This window comes from Erythrolamprus reginae, chromosome 4 (genome assembly GCF_031021105.1).
Source record: "Erythrolamprus reginae isolate rEryReg1 chromosome 4, rEryReg1.hap1, whole genome shotgun sequence".
Taxonomy (NCBI): Eukaryota; Metazoa; Chordata; class Lepidosauria; order Squamata; family Dipsadidae; genus Erythrolamprus; species Erythrolamprus reginae.
The window spans coordinates 15407292-15430180 of record NC_091953.1 but is presented as its reverse complement, the minus strand read 5'-3'; the positions used below and the strand labels follow the sequence as shown (position 1 = coordinate 15430180).

Genomic DNA, 22889 nt, shown 5'->3' with positions numbered 1-22889 from the left:
ACTGAATAGTTAATGCATGGAACTCACTACCTGACTCTGTAGTATCATCACCTAACCCCCAAAACTTTACCCTTAAACTATCCCCTGTTGACCTCACCTGATTCCTAAGAGGTCAGTAAGGGGCGTGCATAAGTGCACCAGCGTGCCTTCCATCCCGTCCTAATGTTTCTCTCTTACTAGTATCATGTACAGTATATAAACATTGTTATATCTTTTTATACTACTAATTCGTACTTGACAAGATACATACATACATATATATATATAATATATATATATATATATATATATATATATATAAAGATAGATAGAGAGAGAGAGAGAGAGAGAGAGAGAGAGGGAGGGAGGGAGGGAGGGAGGGAGGGAGGGAGGGATAGATAGATAGGTAGGTAGGTAGGTAGGTAGGTAGGTAGGTAGGTAGGGTAGCAAACATATCAAAGGAAGTAATTTTTCCACTCTTCTCTGCCCTATTTAAAGAACCACCTCAGAAACCAAAACAAAAAATCACTACAACAAATTCCGGGCAGTTCAAAAATGACAGTGACAAAGTGGAACAAATTAAATGCCAAGATAATACAATCCAAAAGCCACCAGAAGAAAGCTAAAAGATCATAGTCCTCGGCTAAGGTCCAAATGCCTCTCAGAAGAAGGCCGGCACTGAATGGTTCTGAGCCAAATGGACTTGTGGCGAGTCACATCAAGAAGGATTGCCCATCACTCTCTTTCCTTCACGGTCCCTGGCAAGATGACCTCTACACAAGAGGCTTTCAAGGGCAGAATTGAACCTGGGAGAGAGAGTCCCACAAGAAGGCATGCAGATCTTTACCGGTAAATACTAGCAGTTTGCATACGTCCCATAACCCTATTGATAATTTTTGCATATCAGCATAAAATCCAGAGAGGAGACAGCGAGATGTAATTGCTTTATTTGCTGATACATAATGGACAGAACCCCGGGCCTGAATTGAAATGAAGCAACTCCCAGCATAAAAACAAGTAAACCAGAGAATTCACTTCCTTATGATTTTATGAAGGTTTTCTTTTTAAATAAAGTTTTTATTCACAAATAGAAAAACAATACAATTCAAAAAAAACAATAAACGACTATTACAAGCATATAATTAAAATTAAGAAAAAAAAGGACAGGGAGAAGGAAAAAAAAGGGAAAAACCTGGTGAAAGAAGAGAAAATAGAAACGAGAAAGTAGGACAGAGAGACAAAAAGAGAAAATAGAAGAAAAAGAAAAAAGAAAAAGAAAATTGAAAAAGAAAAGAAAATGGTTACATAATACGTCATTTCCATTTTGTTTGCATTCCTATAAAAGCAAGCTCTATATATCTCCTTATTGCTTTATCTAATCCATATATCAATTGTTTAAATTTTCACTGTGTTATTTATAATTATCAATAATATCCATATATTATTTACTTATTTATTGGTTATTTCTTCTGGTTTCAAGCCATTCATAAGGATCTTTCCAAATTGTGTAAAAGTCTTTCTCTTGTTTATTTTTGAAGTTCAAAATGGTTTTTTTAAGTACTGTTTCAAGACAGCAAGATAATAGTTTTGTTAAACTTGGTGGGGAACTCTCACCCTCTAATTTGAACACTGGATAAGGAGCCTCCTTGTAATACTTTGCTCCGCTTACGGAGGAGGGCAAGAATCTTAAGGACAGTTAAGTATACTTTAACAGCCAGGAAGCAGCCTTTAGACAAAACCAAAATTATACTTTAAAAAGAGACTTCTAATGTGCCTACGTGTGATCGGTAAGGCTTCTGTCGTTCTCTGTCATCACTGTTCTCCACGACTTCCTCCTATTTTTCCAAACAAGTAATAGCATCCAAGTTTTTCAAGTTGAATTTTCAACTTGACGTAGATTACACAGTGACTTGCCTATGAGCAACAGTGACATTGGTCACTGTGGCGCAGCAGGTACAGTGCAGTACTGCAGGCTATTAAAGCTGACTGTGAATCTGCAGGTCAGCAGTTCAAATCTCACCACTGGCTCAAGCTTGACTCAGCCTTCCCTCCTTCCGAGGTGGGTAAAATGAGGACCCGGATTGTGGGGGCAACATGCTTACTCTCTTAAAAAGTGCTATTGCTAACAAGTTGTAAGCAGCCGAGTCTAAGGAGAAGGGCGGCATAAAAAAATAATTAATTAAATGAATGAATGAATGAATAAATAAATAAATAATTTTTTTAAAAAATAGGCCTGGTTCCCCCATCCCCCTTATTTCTACATTGCATTTTCCAAATTAAAACATAGTATTTCCTTGCAAGAAGATATTTGAGGACTCTGATTATTTTGAATGCCCTTTTAATGGCTCTTATATCCTTTGTTGAACGGCAGCAAGCAGAACAATAGACAGAACTGCAGATACTCGCTCGCTCGTCCCCGCAACCGACCCGTTTCCCCGACACGCGTCTGGAGGGGAGGAGCCGCTCTGCGCAGTTGGGCAGCCCCACCTGCCTGCCGGAAAGGAGGCGGGCGAAGGAGGGCGCAGCTCCGCCCGCCCGCTCGCTTCTACAACTTTGGACCAGCGCCGTCCTTCGCCTCGCATTTCCGGGTTGGCGAGCCTGGATTGTTTTTCCTGCGAGCGCTGGTCCCCGCTAAGCCTTCTGCGCCTGACTCTGCGAGGCGAGAGGGAAGGAGAAGCGCTTCTCCTTCTTCCCTCTCGCCTCGCCGAGTGAGGCTTCGGACCAGCGCCGTCCTTCGCCTCGCATTTCCGGGTTGGCGAGCCTGGATTGTTTTTCCTGCGAGCGCTGGTCCCCGCTAAGCCTTCTGCGGCTTAGCGGGGACCAGCGCTCGCAGGAAGTGGAGACAAGTCGGTTGCGGGAACGAGCGAGCGGACCAGCGCCGTCAAAGTGGAGGGAACCGAGCAGATCAGCTGCTGGGCGGCCTCCCTGGGTCTTCCCGACTTCACCCTGTCAATTTGGTTAGTGGAGGCGGGAAACGGCAGGGGGGGGTATGTAAGACATACCCCGAAAGTAAGACCTAGTGGGGCTTTTGCGGGTAAAAAGATAGTAAGACACTGTCTTACTATCGGGGAAACACGGTATATATACACACACACATTGTAAAATACATGATGAAGGTTATAGAAGAGATACTCATAATAAAATATATCTATGAATATATATAGTGATCCCCCGAGTTTCGCGATCTCGATCTTTGCGAAATGCTATATCGCGATTTTTTTCACCCGATGACGTCACTCCCTTCCTTTCTCATCTTTCTTTCTCTCTCTCTTTCTATCTTGCTTCTTCCTCTCTCACACTCTCTTCCTCCCTCTCTCATCTCTTTCTTTCCTTCTCTCTCTTTCTCTATTTCTCCCCCTCTTGCTCTCGAGCGGCGGGCGGCACCCAGGGAAGGTTCCTTCGGCTGCCCACCAGCTGATCTGCTCGGCAGCACAGTAGCAGCGAGGAGCCGAAGATGGGGTTTCCCCTTTGCGTGGGCAACGGGGAAACCCCATCTTCGGCTCCTCGCTGCTACTGTGCTGCCGAGCAGATCAGGTGCTGGGCGGCCGAAGGAACCTTCCCTGGGTCTTCAACTCCCAGAGCGGCGGACAAGCGGCGGGCGGACAAGAAAAGCGGCGACCGGACAAGCGGAAAAGCGGCGGACAAGCGGCGGGCGGACAAGTGGCGGAAAAGCGGCGGCCGGACAAGCGGCGGACAAGCGGGCAGGCAGGCGGCTCCTCAGCTGCTGGGTCTTCCCAGGTGCGGAAGTAAAAACACCATCTGCGCATGCGCGGCCATGGAAAAAGGGGCGCGCATGTGCAGATGGTGTTTTTACTTCCGCACCACTACATCCCGAAAAATCGATTATCGCAAGGGGTCTTGGAATGGAACCCACGCGATAATCGGGGGATCACTGTATACCCATTAAAACTCTCATTGTGTATTGGACAAAATAAATAAATAAAATAAATAAATGCATCAATCCTAATGGGCAAGCCATTCTGTTTTATAAATCATGGATTGTGACTCTGCGCATTTTAACAAGCTCAGTCAATAATGGTTTGCTCAATACCATGATTTGTTAGCCAACATTTTAAAGCTTCTGTTTGAATTCATGTACAAGAATTCACAATTTCTGAGTTCTAGAGAGGAGGAAAAGGAGGCCCAAAACATGCCTCAACTTATAAAATGAACTTCTTTATCAACTTAGCATTTAAGTTCAACTTGCACCAAGACAAATTCCTTGTGTATCCAATCACACTTGGCTAATAAAATTCTGCTCTATTCTATTTAAGAAAAGGCATTCAGCATCAAACGTTAACCCAGAGAAATAGCCTGAGGATCATTGTCAATGAAAATTATGAGCCAGTAATGTATATTTTAGTTGATGATAGTTGATCAAAAAGATCTAATTCCATGACCACAACAACTATTACTGATCCCTGCCACAAATATTTTCCCTACATCACAAGAAATTGAGTTATTGTGTAACTCAAACAGTTCACATTCTCCCAGCTCTATGATCCGTAGGTGAGTACAGGTTTACTAAGTAACTTATTCAACTCCTTGTAATTTACAGCGTCAGACTCCGGAATGGCTTAACTGCAGTAAGAATATTTAGAAACCTGATGAAATCTGTCTGTCTTACTGTTAACAGCAGAACCTGCCTTAAGTACTAAGAAGGTGTTCAAATCTTTTTAGCGTGACCTTTACTGACAATTATCCAGAATGTTTACTAGATGATTTACTTTTGTTATTCTTCAAATAAACTGATGTCTGGATGAATGTGATGAATTCTAATCCTTTGACCCCCTTTGCCATCCAGCTAATTCTTTCCACTTCTCCCAACTATCAACTCTCAGCAATATTTCCTTCTTCCCATCAATCCCTCCTTCCACTAACCTTAACATATCATATACAAACAATTAACTTTTCTCACCGCATCTGACCTTAAGCCTAATCACTGGCCATGTTATTTTTCATTAATGGAACAAACTGATTGACAATGTCACACAGTACAAGAAAACAATGTAAGACTTGTTAACCAACTGAATACATTTAATACAGGATTGCAGCCATATATATATATATAGATCTATCCTAGTCTCCCTTAATTTTCAAATTCAGCTTAAACATGTGACATATATATATATATATATATGTAGATTGTTCTGAGTTCGGGTTTTGCCCTGTGTAATGTTTTGCATGTCTATGCGACGTTTCGGTGAAATCACATTCACCATCATCAGGCTGGAGTTCCAATCTTTGTGTTTTTGCAAATGAATGTATATATATATATATATAAAAATCCAGAAATGCATTCAGATTATATTTTTATTTATTTATTTGTTTATTTGTTTGTTTATTTATTTATTCATTTGTCCAATACACAATACATATCGAAGAGAATAGACATGAAGTAATATATATAAAGATAATATGTAAAAATAGAGGAGAAGATATATGAAAGGAAGAAAATATATGATATGTGAGATAAAGGAAAGACAATTGGACAGGGGATGAAAGGCACACTAGTGCACTTATGTACGCCCCTTACTGACCTCTTAGAAACCTGGAAAGGTCAATCGTGGAGAGTCTGAGGGAGAAATGTTGGGGGTTGGGGGTTGACACTATTGAGTCCGGTAATGACTTCCACGCTTTGACAACTCGATTGTTAAAGTCATATTTTTTACAGTCAAGTTTGGATATATTTTTAAAAAAATATTTAAAATGTATACCAAATGTTTCTCTTCATCCCATTCCTGCAAAAAATTACCTTCCTATGGCAATTCTAATTAGTATTTACACAAAAATCAGGAAATAGAGGGACATAATTAATAGTGGCTTGAACAGCACCATATTTATAATCCATTAAATACTTCCACTCACAATCACTCAACTTTCTTGCTCTTTTAAAGAAGATCTTTCTATTCCTAGGTTGTATCAAGATCAGAAAAACAACGGAAATTCAAAAATCATATGATGTCCTTAGCATGTGTTTCTCTCATACTGTCCAAAGATCTAAACATCTTCAAGCAGGGCCTTTTTCACAAGTGATAATGACAAGTAGATGAGCTCTAAATCAACAGGGGAAGCCAAATTCAGGTAACAAACAGTTACTAACTTAACAACTGCAGTAAGAAAGGTTGTAATTGTTATTCTGAACTCCAATTTCTGTAGAAGAACCATCATTGTGAAAATATTTAAAATATTTACTGACCCCTCGCATCCTGGACATAAATTCAAAACTGCACACCAAGACAACTAGACACAAGAACAGTTTTTTCCCCGAATGCAATCACCCTGCTAAACAAGTACAGTGGTACCTCATCATACAAACTTAATTGGTTCCAGGAGAAGGTTCGTAAGGTGAAAAGTTCGTAAGATGAAACAATGTTTCCCATAGGAATCAATGTAAAAGCAAATAATGCGTGCAAATCGTTCAGGAAAATCCCAAACTTTAGAAGGGAGGCGAACAGAGGGCAGGGAGGAGCAGCAAAAGGGGGCGGGTGGAAGAAGCAAGGCTAGGCTAAAGGGTGAGTGGGAAGGAAGAAAGGGAAGGGGGGCGCCCCTCCCTTTTCTTTCTTCAAAAGACACCGTTTCAGTGCCTTTGCAAGCACCTTGTTCTCTTCAAAATGTTTCCTCCCCCAAGCTGCCCCTCCCGCCTCCCTTTTCTTTCTTCAAAAGACACCGTTTCAGTGCCTCTGCAAGCACGTTGTTCTCTGCAAAATGTTTCCTACTCCAAGCAGCCCCTCCCTTTTCTTTCTTCAAAAAAAGGGGGGGGAAAGAAACCCCTTCATCCCAGCAGCAGCTGCTTGGGTTCGTAAGGTGAAAATAGTTCGGAAGAAGAGGCAAAAAAATCTTAAACACCGGGTTCGTATCTTGAAAAGTTCGTTAGAAGAGGCATTCGTAAGATGAGGTACCACTGTACCTTGTTTCCCCAAAAATAAGACGTACCCCGAAAGTAAGGCATGTCAGAGGTTTTGCAGAATTTGCTAATATAAGGCACCCCCCGAAAATAAGGCGTAGTCAAGTTTACATACGGTACGGTGGAAAAACATAACAGTACCATTCAAAGCTGTTCATAGCGGTACCGTAATAATGTGGCGTCCCCTGCTGGCCCCTTCCATCGCTTTGCACCGTCCAGTACAGCAGACACAGTCTGCTGCTGTCTCATCGCCATTACAGTCTCCACTACAGTGCGTAGACTGTAGTTCCTCTGGTGGCCGGAAGCTGCAATAGCGGGAGTATACTGTTGTACCATATAAGTGCCGTCGTTTGTGTGTGTAGGTGCCATACTGACAGGTACCGTATCATAATCAGTGTACCGTACGGTACACTTTCTTTGGGGGTGTCAGCTTTTCTACCTGTGAATTTGTCTTATTTGAGAAATATAAGCCCCCCCCCCCCCCCCCGAAAATAAGACGTAGCACAACTTTTGGAGCAAAAATTAATATGACAGTGTCTTATTTTCAGGGAAACACGGTAATTCCCTCAACACTGTCAAAAACTTTTTACTAAGTCTGCACTTTATTCCTATCATCCTTTCCTCCCATTTATGACTGTAAGTTGCTGCTTATATCCTTTTTCTGCAGTCAATCTTTCATGTTTCTATGATTCTAAATAAATAAATAAATAAATAAATAAATAAATAAATAAATAAATAAATAAATAAATAAATAAATAAAGTTACAATGGCACTCAAGAAAAGTGACTTGTGGCAGGCTTTCATATTTACCCCCTTTGCACCATCCCCTGGGTCTCATGATCAAAATTTGGGTGCTTGGCATGTATTTATGACAACTGCCCTGTTCTTGGGTGGTATGATACCCATTGGTAACCTTGCCAGCCAGCTTCCAACAAGCAAAGTCAACGGGAAAAGCCAGATCTGATAAATGTCCACATGATTCATTTAACAACTGTGGCAAAAAAAATAATAATTGTAAAATAGAGCAAAGCTCGCTTAACAAGTGCCTTACATAGCAATGATAATTTTGGAATCATTTGTGGTTGTCAATCGAGGACTAACTATAGTCAGTTAAATTCAAATTATGTCAAAGTTCACTCACCAATGCTAATTTCATCGTCAGTTTCAGCATCTCCAATGCATTCAAATTGAAAATCTTGAAGTGACTGGGAAAATTTTTGTACCGCCATTGAGAGATCTGTGGAATAAAAGAACAAAAGTCAGCCTTGAGTTTTTCGAGCAGCATTTCACTGATACAAGAAAAATGAAGAGTTTCAAAATTTAAAACACTGGCCAATACTTGGAAAGGCAATAGTTAGTCTACCTATTGGAATCCGATATATGCTGAGTCATAGGTGGAAACAGACACATTTGTTCATAAATGGAGAACTCACCTACAAAAAGATATTGACAAAATTGAACGGGTCCAAGAATGGTGGAAGGTCTTAAGCATAAAACGTATCAGGAAAGACTTCATGAACTCAATCTGTATAGTCTGGAGGACAGAAGGAAAAGGGGGGACATGATCGAAACATTTAAATATGTTAAACCAGGGGTCTCCAACCGCCGGTCCGCGGACCGGGACCGGGCCGTTGGGGGTTTTCAGCCGGTCCGCGGCGCCAGGGCCCCCTCGGCCTTTCCGCGCTGCCCACCGCCCGCCCGATTTGCCCCCTCTGCTCCTCTGCCACCTCCTGCCTTTCACCGCAGCTCCTCCCGCACCCGGAACGCACGCCCTGCCCGCCTCACATTTGCCGAGAGGACTTTCGCCCCGGGCTCTCAGCAAGGGGGCTGCATGAGAGGCGGGGCCGGCGGAAGGTGATATTCAATGTCGGGGGCGCACGGGCGGTTTTGCGCGCGCTCCCTATCTCCCTGCTAGCCTACTCGGAATACTGTATTCAAAATAAGAAAAGCCTTCGCCGGCAAAGGCTTTTCTTATTTTGAATACGTATTCCGAGTGGGCTAGCAGGGAGATAGGGAGCGCGCGCAAAACCGCCCGTGCGCCCCCGACATTGAATATCACCTTCCGCCGGCCCCGCCTCTCATGCAAACCCCCTTGCTGAGAGCCCGGGGCGAAAGTCCTCTCGGCAAATGTGAGGCGGGCAGGGCGTGCGCGCGTCACCGCTGAGAAGAACGGAGAGAGAACGAGAGTGAGTGAAAGCAACAGACAGCAAGATAGAGAGAAAGTGAGAAAGAGAGAGTGAGAGAAAGGGGGGGAGAGAAAGAGATAGCAAGAGAGAGAGAACAAGAGAGAGAAAGAGCGTGAGAAACAAAACAAGAGAGAAAGAGTGAGAGAGAGAGAAAGCAAAAGAGACAGAAAGAAAACAAGAGAGAGAAAGTGAGAAGAAGAGAGAGAAAGAGGGGGAGAGAGAGAGAAAGAGAGAGGGGGGAGAGAGAGAAAGAGAGGGAGAAAGAGAGGGAAAGGGGGGAGAGATAGCAAGAGAGGGAGAGAGAAAGAGAGAGGGAAAGGGGGAGAGAGGGGGGAGAGAAAGAGGAGATAAAGGAAGAGGAGAGAGAGAAAGGAAGAGAAAGAAAGAAAGAGGGATAGAAAGAGAGAGAGAGTGAGAGATGCTCAGTGAGCCTTTCTTTGAAGTTGCCTTTCTTTCTTTCTTTCTCTTTCTTTCTTTCTTTCTTGCTCTTTTTCTTTCTCTCTTTTACCTTTCCTTCCTCTATTTCTTTTCTTTCTCCTTCCTACCTTCTTCCCTCCCTCCCTCCAGTCCTTCCTCTCTTACTCTCCCCTTTCATAAGTTTCCTTGCTTCCTTCCTCTGTTCCTGTCCCTTCCCTCTTTCCTTCTTCCTTCCTTCCTTCCTTCCTTCCTTTCCTCCCTTCCTTTCCTCCCTCCATTTCTTGCTTTCCTTTTCCTTCCTCCCTTCTTTCCTCCCTCATTCCCTTCTTTCACTCCTTCCTCTCTTACTCTCCCCTTTCACACCTTTCTTTGCTTCTTTGCACCCTTCTTCTGTTCCTGTACCTTCCCTCTTTCCTTCCTTCCTTCCCACCCTCCGTCCATTCATTCACCCATTCCTCTCTTGATCGCCCCTTTTACGGCGCCGCTGACAGCTAGCTCCCCCCCCCCCACCGGGCCATGGAAAACTGGTCTAGCTGAAAGCCGGTCCCTGGTGCAAAAAAGGTTGGGGACCTCTGTGTTAAACGGTTAAATAAGGTCCAGGAGGGAAGTGTTTTTAATAGGAAAGTGAACACAAGAACAAGGGGACACAATCTGAAGTTAGTTGGGGGAAAGATCAAAAGCAACATGAGAAAATATTATTTTACTGAAAGAGTAGTAGATGCTTGGAACAAACTTCCAGCAGGCGTGGTTGGTAAATCCACAGTAACTGAATTTAAACATGCCTGGGATAAATATATATCCATCCTAGGATAAAATACAAAAAATAGTATAAGAGCAGACTAGATGGATCATGAGGTCTTTTTCTGCAGTCAGTCTTCTATGTTTCTAATAAGTTTCTAAGTTTCATGTTTAAAATTTAGTTTACATTTCTAGAACTATAATAAATACCATACACACACACACCTCAGATATAAGTTTATCTATGAATAAGCTGAATCTTGAATGTTTAACCAAAATACCAAAATAGAAGATGGAAAGAAAGGAGAGTCTACAGAGAGGGGCGGCATACAAATCAAATCAAATCAAATCAAATCAAAAATAAGTAAGTACCCTGTTTCCCCGATAGTAAGACACCCCCGATTGTAAGATGTATCGGGGGTTTCAGGGGGGTCGGCTAATATAAGCCGCACCCCGAAAGTAAGACATATGTCTTACTTTCGGGGAAACACGGGTATTGCCGCCTCCCTCTCATCTAGCTGTGCGCCGCTAATCTGCGCGCTGCTAATCTTCGTGCCGTTAATCTGCAAGTAACCCAAATTGATGCCGTCGATTTCCTGATAACCAGCTTGGAAATCTCCATTGTAATCCATGGAAGTGGCAGCAGAAGCCGCAGCTGGAGCCATCCCGCAGGTCAGAAACATGTTTAAAATAAAAGGGAGGTAGGGAGGTCGCCAGTGGGGAGTTTTCCAATATAAGACATACCCCGAAAGTAAGACATAGTGGGGCTTTCGGGGATAAAAAGAAAGTAAGACACTGTCTTACTTTCGGGGAAACACGGTAGGTAAGTAAATAAATAAATAAATAATAATAATAATAAAGTGTGCGTGTGTGAGGGGGTGGGTTTGTCTTCCTAACAATTTCTCGCAAGGCAGGGTCTACTTTTTGGGGTAGGATCAATGAGTGTTAATTGATTGGATGTGACTGACCAGCTTGTCACCAGAGCCTGATGTTGAAGCTGAAAGTGAGTGATTGGACCAAAGTCACTTAGCGGGATTCCACAACTAAAGTACACCTAGAACTCAGTCTCCAGTTTTCTAGTTAATACTAATAATAATAATAGTTAACCCAGGCGTCCCCAACACCTAGTCTATGGCTGCAGCTAATTTTTATTTTATTTTATAATATTTATTTGTTTGTCTGTCTGTTTGTCTTCTATGCTGCCCTATTCGAAGTGACTCAGGGCAGTGTACAACATTGAAAATATAGACCATATGTGTGAGAAATCTAATTATTTTTAAAAAGACATATACAAAATTATCACATCACAAAATAGGCATGTATTCATGCTGTGTAATTTGGAGATAGAAGATGGAAAGAAAGGAAACTGTGTATGGGGGGGGGGGGGGTTTGTCTCCCTAACATTTTCTCACAAGTCTACTTTTGGGGGAGGACCAATGAGTGTTAATTTATTGGATGTGACTGACCAGCTTGTCACCAGAGCCTGATGTTGAAGCTGAAAGTGAATGATTGGGCCAAAGTCACTTAGTCACTTTTTACTAAATCTGCACTTCTATTTCTACTAGTTTTTTCTCATCATTCCGATCATCCTTTTCCTCCCACTTACGACTGTATGACTGTAACTTGTTGCTTGTATCCTAAGATTTTTATTAATATTGATTGTTTCTTCATTGCTTATTTGACTCCTATGACAATCATGAAGTGTTGTACCACATGATTCTTGACAAATGTATCTTTTTCTTTTATGTACGCTGAGAGCATATGCACCAAGACAAATTCCTTGTGTGTCCAATCACACTTGGCCAATAAAATTCTATTCTATTCTATTCGCGGGATTCCACAACTAAAGTACAAGTAGAACTCAGTCTCTAGTTTTCTAGTTAATATCTTAACCCAGGGGTCCCCAACATCTTGTCTGTGGCTGCAGCTTATTTTATTTTATTTTATTTTATTTTATTTTATTTATTTTATTTATTTATTTTATTTATTTTATTTATTTGTTTGTTTGACTTCTATGCTGCCCTTCTCGAAGTGACTCAGGGCAGCATTCAACATTGAAAATATAGACAATATGTGTGAGAAATCTAATTATTTTTTAAAAGACATATACAAAATTAATAAAAATCTAAACAAACCCCTTATACAGTCATCCACTTTCATCCAATTCAATCATTCACATCAGTCGGGGACAATCTCGTCGCTCACAGTCCCCATGCCCACCGGCAGAGGTAGGTCTTCAGAGCTTTACGAAAGACAGGGAGGGGGCGCTATGCATCTCCAGAGGGAGTTTATTCCAGAGGGCCGGGGCCTCCACAGAGAAGGCTCTTCCCCTAGGCCCCACCAGATAACATTGTCTGGCAAACAGGACCTGGAGTAGCCAACTTTGTGGGACCTAACCAGCCGCTGGGATGCATGAGACAAGAAGACAATTTTGAAGGGGTCCACGGGAGTGGTGGGTGAGCGTATGCATAACTGCATTTATGAAACTGGGACATGCGTGCGAAACCATCCCCTCCACATCCCATTACTGCCACCATTGTCAGTCTGCCAACCTGGAAAAATTGAAGACCACTGCCTTAACCGCTAAACTCTCTCTTTCCACCTTAAAATGCCTTTTGCTAATAATGACTGCAGGATGCAGAAATGTCACTTGTATCCTCTGGCACTTTTACAGAGTATAAGCAGATTCTGTGTAGCTGTATAGTTTTATGATCTATAATTTTACGCTGGAAAATGGATATGGACAGATTTTGTTTTATGGGCCCATCATTTTGAGTGTGTATTCTTACACTTCCCACCACAACCACCACGACACCTTCACGTTCACCTTTGGAGCAAAACAGAAACACCTATAAATTCATCCCGAAGCTTTGCTCTCGGTGAAATCCCGAGAAACTAGCTGTGAATTGAATTATGATGATTAAAAACAGAAGCTGCATCTGGTCAGCTTCTTGATGTCTTGAGCTACTGTATTCAATTTTTATTTTTTTTTGCAAAGGTACGTTTTTCATTTAAAAAAAAGACATTGAGTGAATGTTGGACAAAATTAGCGGATCTTGTTTAAATGGTCACAAACATGCACTGAAGAAATAGATCATTTTTATTTTGCAACGAAACATCTGAAAATTGACAACCGAGTGTTGGGTTTGTTTTGGCAGCAAAAGCTGAACCTCATTCTTTCTAACTGCGATCCAGAAAGGAGTGTGTTTTCCCTTAAAGGCCTATGAAGGATTCTTCACATTAAAAATCAAGTCCGTTAAAATAATGTCTTTCCTGAAAGACACACACTTGGTTCCTCCTCTACCACCACAAATAAGTCATGCTTCCCAAGGCCACCCAGAGTTAATTTGGGATTAAAAGAAGAAGAAAAAAAACCCTGTTTGGTCCCATAATTCAACTAGCAAGGTCACCGTCAGCTGAGATTTGGTTCAGGGGGGTGCTGGCAAGCCCCCCAGGCCGTCTGCGACCTTTTAAAACACCCGCGCCGCTTCGCAGCTGTCTCCTGAAGCCGAATGGCAAAGCTGAACTTCCGGGTTCAGCTTCAGGAGACAGCTGCGAAGCGGCGCGGGTGTTTTAAAAGGTCGCAGCCGGCCTGGGGGGCTTGCCAGGACCCCCCCGAACCCCAAACCCGGGTTCGGGGGGTGCTGGCAAGCCCCCCAGGCCGGCTGCGACCTTTTAAAAGAGCCGCGCCGCTTCGCAGCTGTCTCCTGAAGCTGAACGGCAAAGCTGAACTTCCGCGTTTGGCTTCAGGAGACAGCTGCGAAGCGGCGCGGGTGTTTTAAAAGGTCGCAGCCGGCCTGGGGGGCTTGCCATCACCCCCCCGAACCCCGAACTCGGGTTTGGGGGGGTGCTGGGAAGCCCCCCAGGCCGGCTGTCACCTTTTAAAACAGCCGGAAAGCCGTTTTTTTGCCGGGGGGGGGGGTTTGGTTGCACGGATTAATTGACTTTACATTGTTTCCTATGGGAAACAATGTTTCGTCTTACGAACCTTTCGTCTTACGAACCTCCTCCTTGCACCAATTAAGTTCGTATCATGAGGTATTACTGTATTACCCTGACATTTTCCTGTAACTTGTAATCAAGTTAAGGCGCAGTCGTAGATGACGTCATACCAAACGGCTGAGCCGTGGAGAAATATCGGTAGCTGAGGGAGCAAGTGGTTGCCACAGTTATGCTCATTTTTGCTTGACTCTGCCAGGCAACGCACTTGGAGTTTTTTAACATGATTTTTCCCTGACTTTTAAATATTTTAATACAGTTTTATGAGTCGGAATCCCAGCAGCGCAAAAACGGGCGCTTCGCTGGCAACGGAAGTCTAGAGGTGGGGTTTCCCAGTGAGGGGAACCTCAGCAAAATCGCAGCATCAAAAAACCACAGAAGTCCGGAGGTGGGTTTCGAGGACTTCTGTGTTTTTGCAATGCTGTAATTATGCTGAGGCTCCCCTTGCTGGGAAATCCCACCTCCGGACTTCCGTTGCCAGCGAAGCACCCATTTTTGCATTGCTGGGATTCCCCTGCAGCATCACAAAAACACAGAAGTCCGGAGGTGGGGTTTCCCACGGAGGGGAGCCTCAGGGGAATCCCAGCAGTGCAAAATGGGGCACTTCGGCTAGCAAAAGGGGTAGGTTTGGGGCTTGCACGCATTAATCGCTTTTCCATTGATTCCTATGGGAAACATTGTTTCATCTTACAAACTTTTCACCTTACAAACCTCGTCCCGGAACCAATTAAGTTCGTAAGATGAGGTATCACTGTAATCTGGTCCAATGCCCTGTAAGGTTTTATAACCAAAACTTTAATTGTGTCCGGAAACACAATTTCACATGATCACGGAAGCATTATTGGACAACACTGGCTCCCTCCGCTAACTCTAGGAGAAAAGCAGCACCTTCATCGGCAAATCCAGCTTTTTAAAATGCTGATTACTGCATGATTTTTAAATATATCCTTGTTCAGCCCATGCTGAATATATTCTGTTGTGTACATCTCTTCCCAAAACCCCAAACATTGAAACCAGCAATTGGATGGAAGCAAGATTGCATCAGAGATTATACCTCTTCTTACAAAACCTCAACCCACAGACACCAAGTTAGTTACACCAATTTAGAAACCATACGGTGTACGGAAGGTTTATAACACAGAAATGGTACCCTGGCTGTCAAAATCCTAGACCCCATTTGCTAATCATCATAGCGACAGATGAAAATAGGGAGAAATACACATGCCAAAATAACTTTGCCCTTCCTTTAAAGTGGTTGTGGTTTTGAAAAGCTTAATGCTTTCAGGAAATCCTTTTTACATCAATCCCTGCATGTCTACTCCGCAATCTATAAATATTGCAAACGTCAAGGTATGTTTTATGGTTCCCAATGCATTAATCATAGGACCTAGTCAAGCTTGTTGGGCTCTGCTCCAATCCCCAGGTGAACCCCAAATTAAGCATATGGTAGTTTCATATTACTGTACAGGAACCAGGTAGGCCCGTGATAGTGAATCTATGGCATGCATGCCAGAGGTGGTACGTAGAGCTATCACCAGCTGCTGTTCCAGGTTCTGTAGCACGCATGCACACCAGAAAGCTGGCCCAGCATGCATGTGTGTTGGACAGCTGCTCTCTTCCGGGTTCTGGCGCGCCAGCACATGCATGCTCCATTTTCAGCACTCGGTGCCAAAAAGGTTATTACAATGGGACCTCTACTTAAGAACTTAATTCGTTCCATGACCAGGTTCTTAAGTACAAAAGTTCTTAAGTAGAAGCAATTTTTCCCATAGGAATCAATGTAAAAGCAAATAATGTGTGCAAACCCATTAGGACAGAAATAAAAGCTTGGAATTTGGGTGGGAGGAGGAGGAGGAGGAAGAAGAGGACAGTCACTGTTGAAGGAAGAAAGGGAGGAGAGGGGAATCAAAAAAATCCAAAACTTTAGGCTTAAAAAAAGGGGGGGGGACTCTGAGCTGGCGAGGAGGAGTACATGCCCCCCATACACCCGGTGCGAGGCTGCCCCCCATACACTGCACCAGATAGAGAAATGGCAGGAAACTGGCTGGGCCTTCGTGCCGCTCTCAAATTTCCTGGGAAATTTTTCCGGGCTCGGGTTCTTAAGTAGAAAATGGTTCTTAAGAAGAGGGGGGGAAATCTGAACACACAGTTCTTATCTAGAAAAGTTCTTAAGTAGAGGCATTATTAAGTAGAGGTACCACTGTGTTTGTTTGTTTGCTTATTTATTATTTGTATTTCTAGGCTGCCCTTCTCCAGGGGACTCAGGGCGCCTTACAGCATAAAAAGCCATCACTGAGGTAGGCTATTAATGTAGAGCAGTGTTTTTCAACCAGTGTGCCGTGGCACACTAGTGTGCCGCGAGACATGGTCAGGTGTGCCGCGAAGCTCAGAGAGAAAGAAAGCAAGAGAGAGAGAAAGCAAGAGAGAAAGAAAGCAAGAGAGAAAGAAAGCAAGGGAGAGAGAGAAAGAAAGCAAGGGAGAGAGAGAAAGAAAGCAAGAGAGAGAGAAAATAAGAGAAAGCAAGAGAGAGAGAAAGAGAGCAAGAGAGAGAAAGAAAGCAAGAGAGAGACAGAAAGAGAGGGAGGGAAGGAGAGAGAGAGAAAGACATAGAGGGAGGTAGAAAGAGAGCAAAAAAGAGAGGAAGGAAGGAAAAGAAAGAGGGATGGAGAGAGAGAGAGAGAGGAAGGAAGGGAGAGAAAGAGGGAGGGAGGGAGAAAGAAATAGAGTGAAGGGGAGGAAGAGAGAGAGAGAGAATTTTTTTGTCCAAACTTTTTAGCGCCCCCCCCCCCGCTCAATGTGCCCCAGGGTGTCGTAAATCTAAAAAATGTGCCGCAGCTCAAAAAAGGTTGAAAATCACTGATGTAGAGAGCCTCAGTGGTACAGTGGTTAGAGTGCAGTAGTGCAAGCTACCCTGTTTCCCCGAAAATAAGACGTACCCCAAAAGTAAGACATGTCACAGGTTTTTCAGAATTTGCTAATATAAGGCACCCCCCGAAAATAAGGCATAGTCAAGTTTACATACGGTATGGTGGAAAAACATATGGTACCGTTCAAAGCTGTTCATAGCGGTATCGCAATAATGTGGCGTCCCATGCTGGCCCCTTCCATCGTTTTGTACCATCCAGTACAGCAGACACAGTCTGCTGCTGTCTCACCGCCATTACAGTCTCCACTACAGTGCGTAGACTGTAGTTCCTCTGGTGGCCGGAAGCTGCAATAGCGGGAGTATACTGTTGTACCATATAAGTGCCGTCATTTGTATGTGTGGGTGCCATACTGACAGGTACCGTACCATAATCAGTGTACCGTACGGTACACTTTCTTTGGGGGTGTCAGCTTTTCTGCCTGTGAATTTGTCTTATTTGAGAAATATAAGGCACCCCCCGAAAATAAGACGTAGCACAACTTTTGGAGCAAAAATTAATATAAGACAGTGTCTTATTTTCGGGGAAACACGGTACTTCTGCTGATCACCGGCTGACAGCAGTTTGGCAGATTGAATCTCAGTAGGCTCAAAGTTGACTCAGCCTTCCATCCTTCCAAGGTCGGTAAAATGAAGACCCAGATTGTTAGAGGCAATATGCTTACTCTCTGTAAACCACTTAGAGAGGGCTGTAAAGCACTGTGAAGTAGAATATAAGTCTAAATGCTATTGCTATAAGGGAGTTTCATGACTAATTCTCCAACTGAGAAAAAATCCCAATCAGCCTTCTGAATACAGTTCGCAACACTAAGCCAACAAAAAGAATCTTAAAAACAGAGAGTGAATCTGGAAAAGGGAAAAAAAATCCTCCTTGCAAGTTAAAGATTGAAAATTTATTTTTCTCAACTTAACTTGTGACGTGAGTGGCAGAGATGGTTAATAGCTAAGTTCAGCTACATTGACTGAACATGGGAGGCTGATCTTGATGAATGTAGTTATTTATTATATTTTCTGGTTTTTATTACTTTGGAGTTCCTGAGACCCTCTCAGCTTGGTTGTTTTCTTGCAGATGTCTCATTATCCAACCAAGTAACATGCTAGACGGGAAGTAGGGTTTGCACTTTGTTTATATAATGTGGCTTGGCCATGTCACTATTGGTGGGAGTGTTCTTAGTGGTTCATTGATTAGACTGTTGTTTAATGTTTGTTTGTTTGAGTTGGTAGTTCCTTGATTGGAGTATTATTTACTGCTTGATTGTTGGTCTAGTATTAATCTTGGTGTTAATCTCTGTTTATCTGGATTTAGATTGCTCACAAAGAGGTGATGTTTTAACTTCTGGATTGTCTGTTTGGAATGGTATGTAAATGTTATTTATTCCCTGTGCCTGTTAATGGCTGGTTTGTCTGAGTGCCAGAAATTCTTCAGTATTTTTGAACATAGTTTGTCCATCTGATCATGGACAGGGTATTGGTGTCTTTAGGAACCCACATTTGATATTATCCTCCTATACCCTCTTACTAGAGTTTTAATGCACTGTCTTCATTCTGGATTTCATTGGATTTGCAAACTTTCCTCAAATGAGTTCACCGGAAAGCAGAATATTAAGATCTAACTTCCCAAAACCTCGTACATTTCTGCACAAAATTAAGCAAGATAAACATGGAATACAAGAAAAATAACATACTTGCTATAAAAACAGGGAAAAGGGGAGTGGGGAGGCCCCAAAACACTTTCCCCTCCATTAATAGAACTGGGTAACTATATCTTCAACATAAAAGATTGGTTATGATATGACACCCTGGCTTAAAAACTCCACAATCTGGTTCCTCATTTTACCTCGGAAGGATGAAAGGCAGAGTCAACCTTGAGCCGGTGAGAATCAAACCAGAAGCATTCATTTTAGGAATTATAGATCAAAAGATGGAACAAAACCATTATTACTTAATGATTCATATACTAACAGCAGCTAGAATTGCAGTAGCCTAAAATTGGAAGCAATCTACCATACCAGACGAATCAATAGTGATTAATAAAATCATGGACTGTGCAGAAGCAGATGAGTTAACATTAAAACTAAAAAATAAAGAAGACTCTGACTATTATAAAATTTGGGGCTCGTTTTATGATTGGTTTAAAAAATAGAAGGAAATCTAAAATTACAATATAGTAATGGATGGATCACAAATAACCAGAAATTTAGAAATATAAAAATAACAATTCATGTGTACTGAAATTGAGGATTTGTATGACTTCAACTATTGTATTTATGATTAAAATAAGGCGGTAGAAATGATAATAGATTTATAGATAGAAATTAATAACCGAAATAATTTGTTTGGATACCGACTGTGTTTGGTGTTTAAAGGAAAGATATCATTTTCTATTTTCAATTTTTACATAGACACACACACACACACATATATATTTTCAAATTCAGCAAAAAAACATGTGACATATATATTTGTTCTTTCTGTTGGATCACCCTGGTATATTGAAGGAACGTCACAGCTCCTTTTTGGCCTCTAGGCCCAACACAGGGCCATTTCAAGGCAGTTAATTTATTCATAGCCAACAAACTATGTTCTGTATGTATCACATGTTTTTGCTGAATTTTTAAAATTAAGGGAGACTAGGATAGCACTATTTCGGCCTTGTTCTGGCCTCATCAGCTAGCCATACCCTTACTGGGATTTGATCCGGCAGCTTCTGCCTTGTAAGGCAGAGAATTAACCTCTAGGCCACCAGATATGATCCCTTCAGCTTTGTACCAGGGAGGGGCTATATGTTCTTTCTGTTGCTTTGTACCTCCCTGGTACAAAGCTTGAAGGGATCAGATCTGGTGGCCTAGAGGTTAATTCTCTGCCTTACAAGGCAGAAGCTGCCGGATCAAATCCCAGTATGGGTATGGCTAGCTGATGAGGCCAGAACAAGGCCGAAATTGTGCTATCCTAGTCTCCCTTAATTTTAAAAATTCAGCAAAAACATGTGATACATATACATATATATATACAGTGGTACCTCGAGATACGAGTTTAATTCGTTCCGGACCTGGGCTCTTAAGTCGAGCAGCTCTTATCTCGAACGACTTTTCCCCATAGGAATTAATGTAAATAATTTTAATTGGTTCCAGCCCTCAAAAAACTCACAAAGTTAGTCTAAATTATGCAGAAAGACATGTTTTTAATGAAGAAATGTACATGTACATATAAATGAATAATGAAGTTTCTTTCACTTAACTTGTAAACTTTCTTAAACTTTTAAATTTACATATGTTCAACTTCTCTGCCACCCAATCCTGTAGGACAGAGGTCCCCAACCCTTTTTGCACCAGGGACCGGCTTTAAGCGATCAAGAGAGGAATGGGTGAATGAATGGACGGAGGGTGGGAAGGAAGGAAGGAAAGAGGGAAGGGACAGGAACAGAGGAAGGAAGCAAGGAAACTTATGAAAGGGGAGAGTAAGAGAGGAATGAGTGAAGGGAGGGAGGGAGGGAAGAAGGTGGGAAGGAGAAAGAAAAGAAGAAATAGAGGAAGGGAAGGTAAAAGAGAGAAAGAAAAAGAGCAAGAAAGAAAGCTGCAAGCACCCCCCCGAGCCCCCCAGGCCGGCTGCAACCTTTTAAAACACGCGCGCCGCTTCGCAGCTGTCTCCTGAAGCCGAACACGGAAGTTAGCATTTGGCTTCAGGAGACAGCTCCTTGGCGCTTGTATCTCGAATTTGGGCTTGTAAGTAGAACAAAAATATCTCTCCCCTCCCAGCTCTTATCTCGAGTTGCTCTTAAGTAGAGCAGCTCTTATGTCGGGGTTCCACTGTATCTTATTTTTGTTCTCCAGTGTATTCATATTGTCATTTTTATGTGGGTTTTTTCCTGTTGTTTTTCTTTTTGTTGTCTGTATGTGTGTCTGTTTTCTTTTTAATTTTTTAAAATTTCAATTTTTTTTTTAAAAAAAAGAGAGAATCAAACTGCTGGCAGTTGATAGAATTAGCCTGCAATACTGCATTCCAACCACTGTGCCACCATGGCTGTTGGAGCGACTTCCTTTCTTGGATGCTAAATCTTATCTGTATCTATTGCTTATGACAGCTAAATACAGGTTCTGATGTTATATGTCAAGATGCCAGAAGCGAAAGAACGAATTCTAGAAATTGCCAAGACAAGGATAGATTGCTAGATCCTGCCAAAAGCTGAACAACGCATCCAACGGACTGCTTACAACTGATCTTATATTCTGCTTGCTTATTTAGAAAAAGCCATTCAATTTCACAGAACATGATTTTCTTTGCGCTCCCATCCTCTCTTTTTTGTTACCAAAAGCTTAACCAAAGCTCATTCCCCAACTTCAACGTTTTCTTTTCCAGGAAGAGCTCAGTCTGTCTGCACATGTTTCTTTCTGGCCAATTTTCTTAAGAACTTATTAAACAGATGGTTTGCATAATAAAACCAGGGCCTAACAGTGGGGGAAAGGAAAAACAAAACCCCAGATACAGTGATATCTTGTTTTACGAACTTAATTGGTTCCGGGACGAGGTTCGTAAGGTGAAAAGTTCGTAAGATGAAACAATGTTTCCCATGGGGAAACAATGGAAAAACGATTAATGCGTGCAAGCCCAAAACTCACCCCTTTTGCCAGCCGAAGCGCCCATTTTTGCGCTGCTGGGATTCCCCTGAGGCTCCCCTCCATGGGAAACCCCACCTCCGGACTTCTGTGTTTTTGCAATGTTGTGATTTCACTGAGGCTACCCTCGCTGGGAAACCCCACCTCTGGATTTCCGTTGTCAGCAAAGCGCCCGTTTTTGCGCTACTGGGATTCCCCTGCAGCATCGTAACAACATAGAAGTCCGCAGGTGGGGTTTCCCATGGAGGAGAGCCTCAGGAGAATCCCAGCAGCGCAAAAACGGGCGCTTCACTGGCAACAGAAGTCCGGAGGTGGGGTTTCCCAGCGAGGGGAGCCTTTGGCTGGCAATGGAAGTCCGGAGGCGGGGCATCCCAGCAGCAGCAGTTTGGGATCGTAAGGTGAAAATAGTTTGGAAGAAGAGGCAAAAAAATCTTACACCCCGGGTTCGTATCTTGAAAAGTTCGTATGACGAGGGGTTTGTAAGACAAGATATCACTGTACAACCAAATGCAGAAAAGATGACGAACCTGACCAGCAAAAGAAGAAAAGCTACCTGGTTTAATCTCCTGGCCAAAAAAAATTTACAGGCTAATTACCCTGTGTCAACAGTCGAGCCACTGTCTTATGTAATGAGTGGTCTTTCACATATTCTGTATTTCTGTTATGTGTCAGCTTGTAAGCAGTGGGAATGAGCCAAAATATGTAACTGGGTTTGGGAGGAGGGAGAAAGAGAAGATCTGATTGTTCTTCTCATAATAAAATAGCAGTGACAAGAAAAAAGAGCGAATTGACCCTAATTAAACCCGCATCTTTCCTTAATAACCAGGACAATCTTGTGTTAGGAACTGCATAATGACCCTACATGTAGTATTTCATACTTATTTCCTACCAACATCCAACTGTTGTTGGGTTTTTTTAAATGTAATCACATACGAAAAAGTCTCACTTCTAAATTTAACAGTACAGTGATCCCTCGAGTTTCGCGAGGGTTCCGTTCCAAGACCCCTCGCGAAACTCGATTTGTCGCGATATAGCGGTGCGGAAGTAAAAACACCATCTGCGCATGTGCGGCCATTTTTTCATGGCCGCACATGCGCAGATGGTGAAGTTTGCGTGTGGGCGGTGGG

At 42.6% G+C, this 22889-nt stretch overlaps 1 protein-coding gene across 2 annotated transcripts in view; it reads right to left on the bottom strand.

The window, feature by feature from the left end:
• Positions 1 to 22889, bottom strand: part of ARHGAP42 (Rho GTPase activating protein 42) — a 230329-nt gene that overhangs the window by 177309 nt on the left and 30131 nt on the right. Inside the window, exons 1-2 of one of the 2 annotated variants that reach the window (XM_070749659.1) lie at positions 8320 to 8338; positions 8028 to 8123 (exon numbers count right to left, since the gene is read on the bottom strand). In XM_070749659.1, the coding sequence (XP_070605760.1) occupies positions 8028 to 8115 (88 nt within the window). In that variant the 5' untranslated portion in view covers positions 8116 to 8123; positions 8320 to 8338. Of the gene's footprint in view, positions 1 to 8027; positions 8124 to 8319; positions 8339 to 22889 lie in introns of those variants that run through there. The other variant, XM_070749660.1, reaches the window with a different exon arrangement.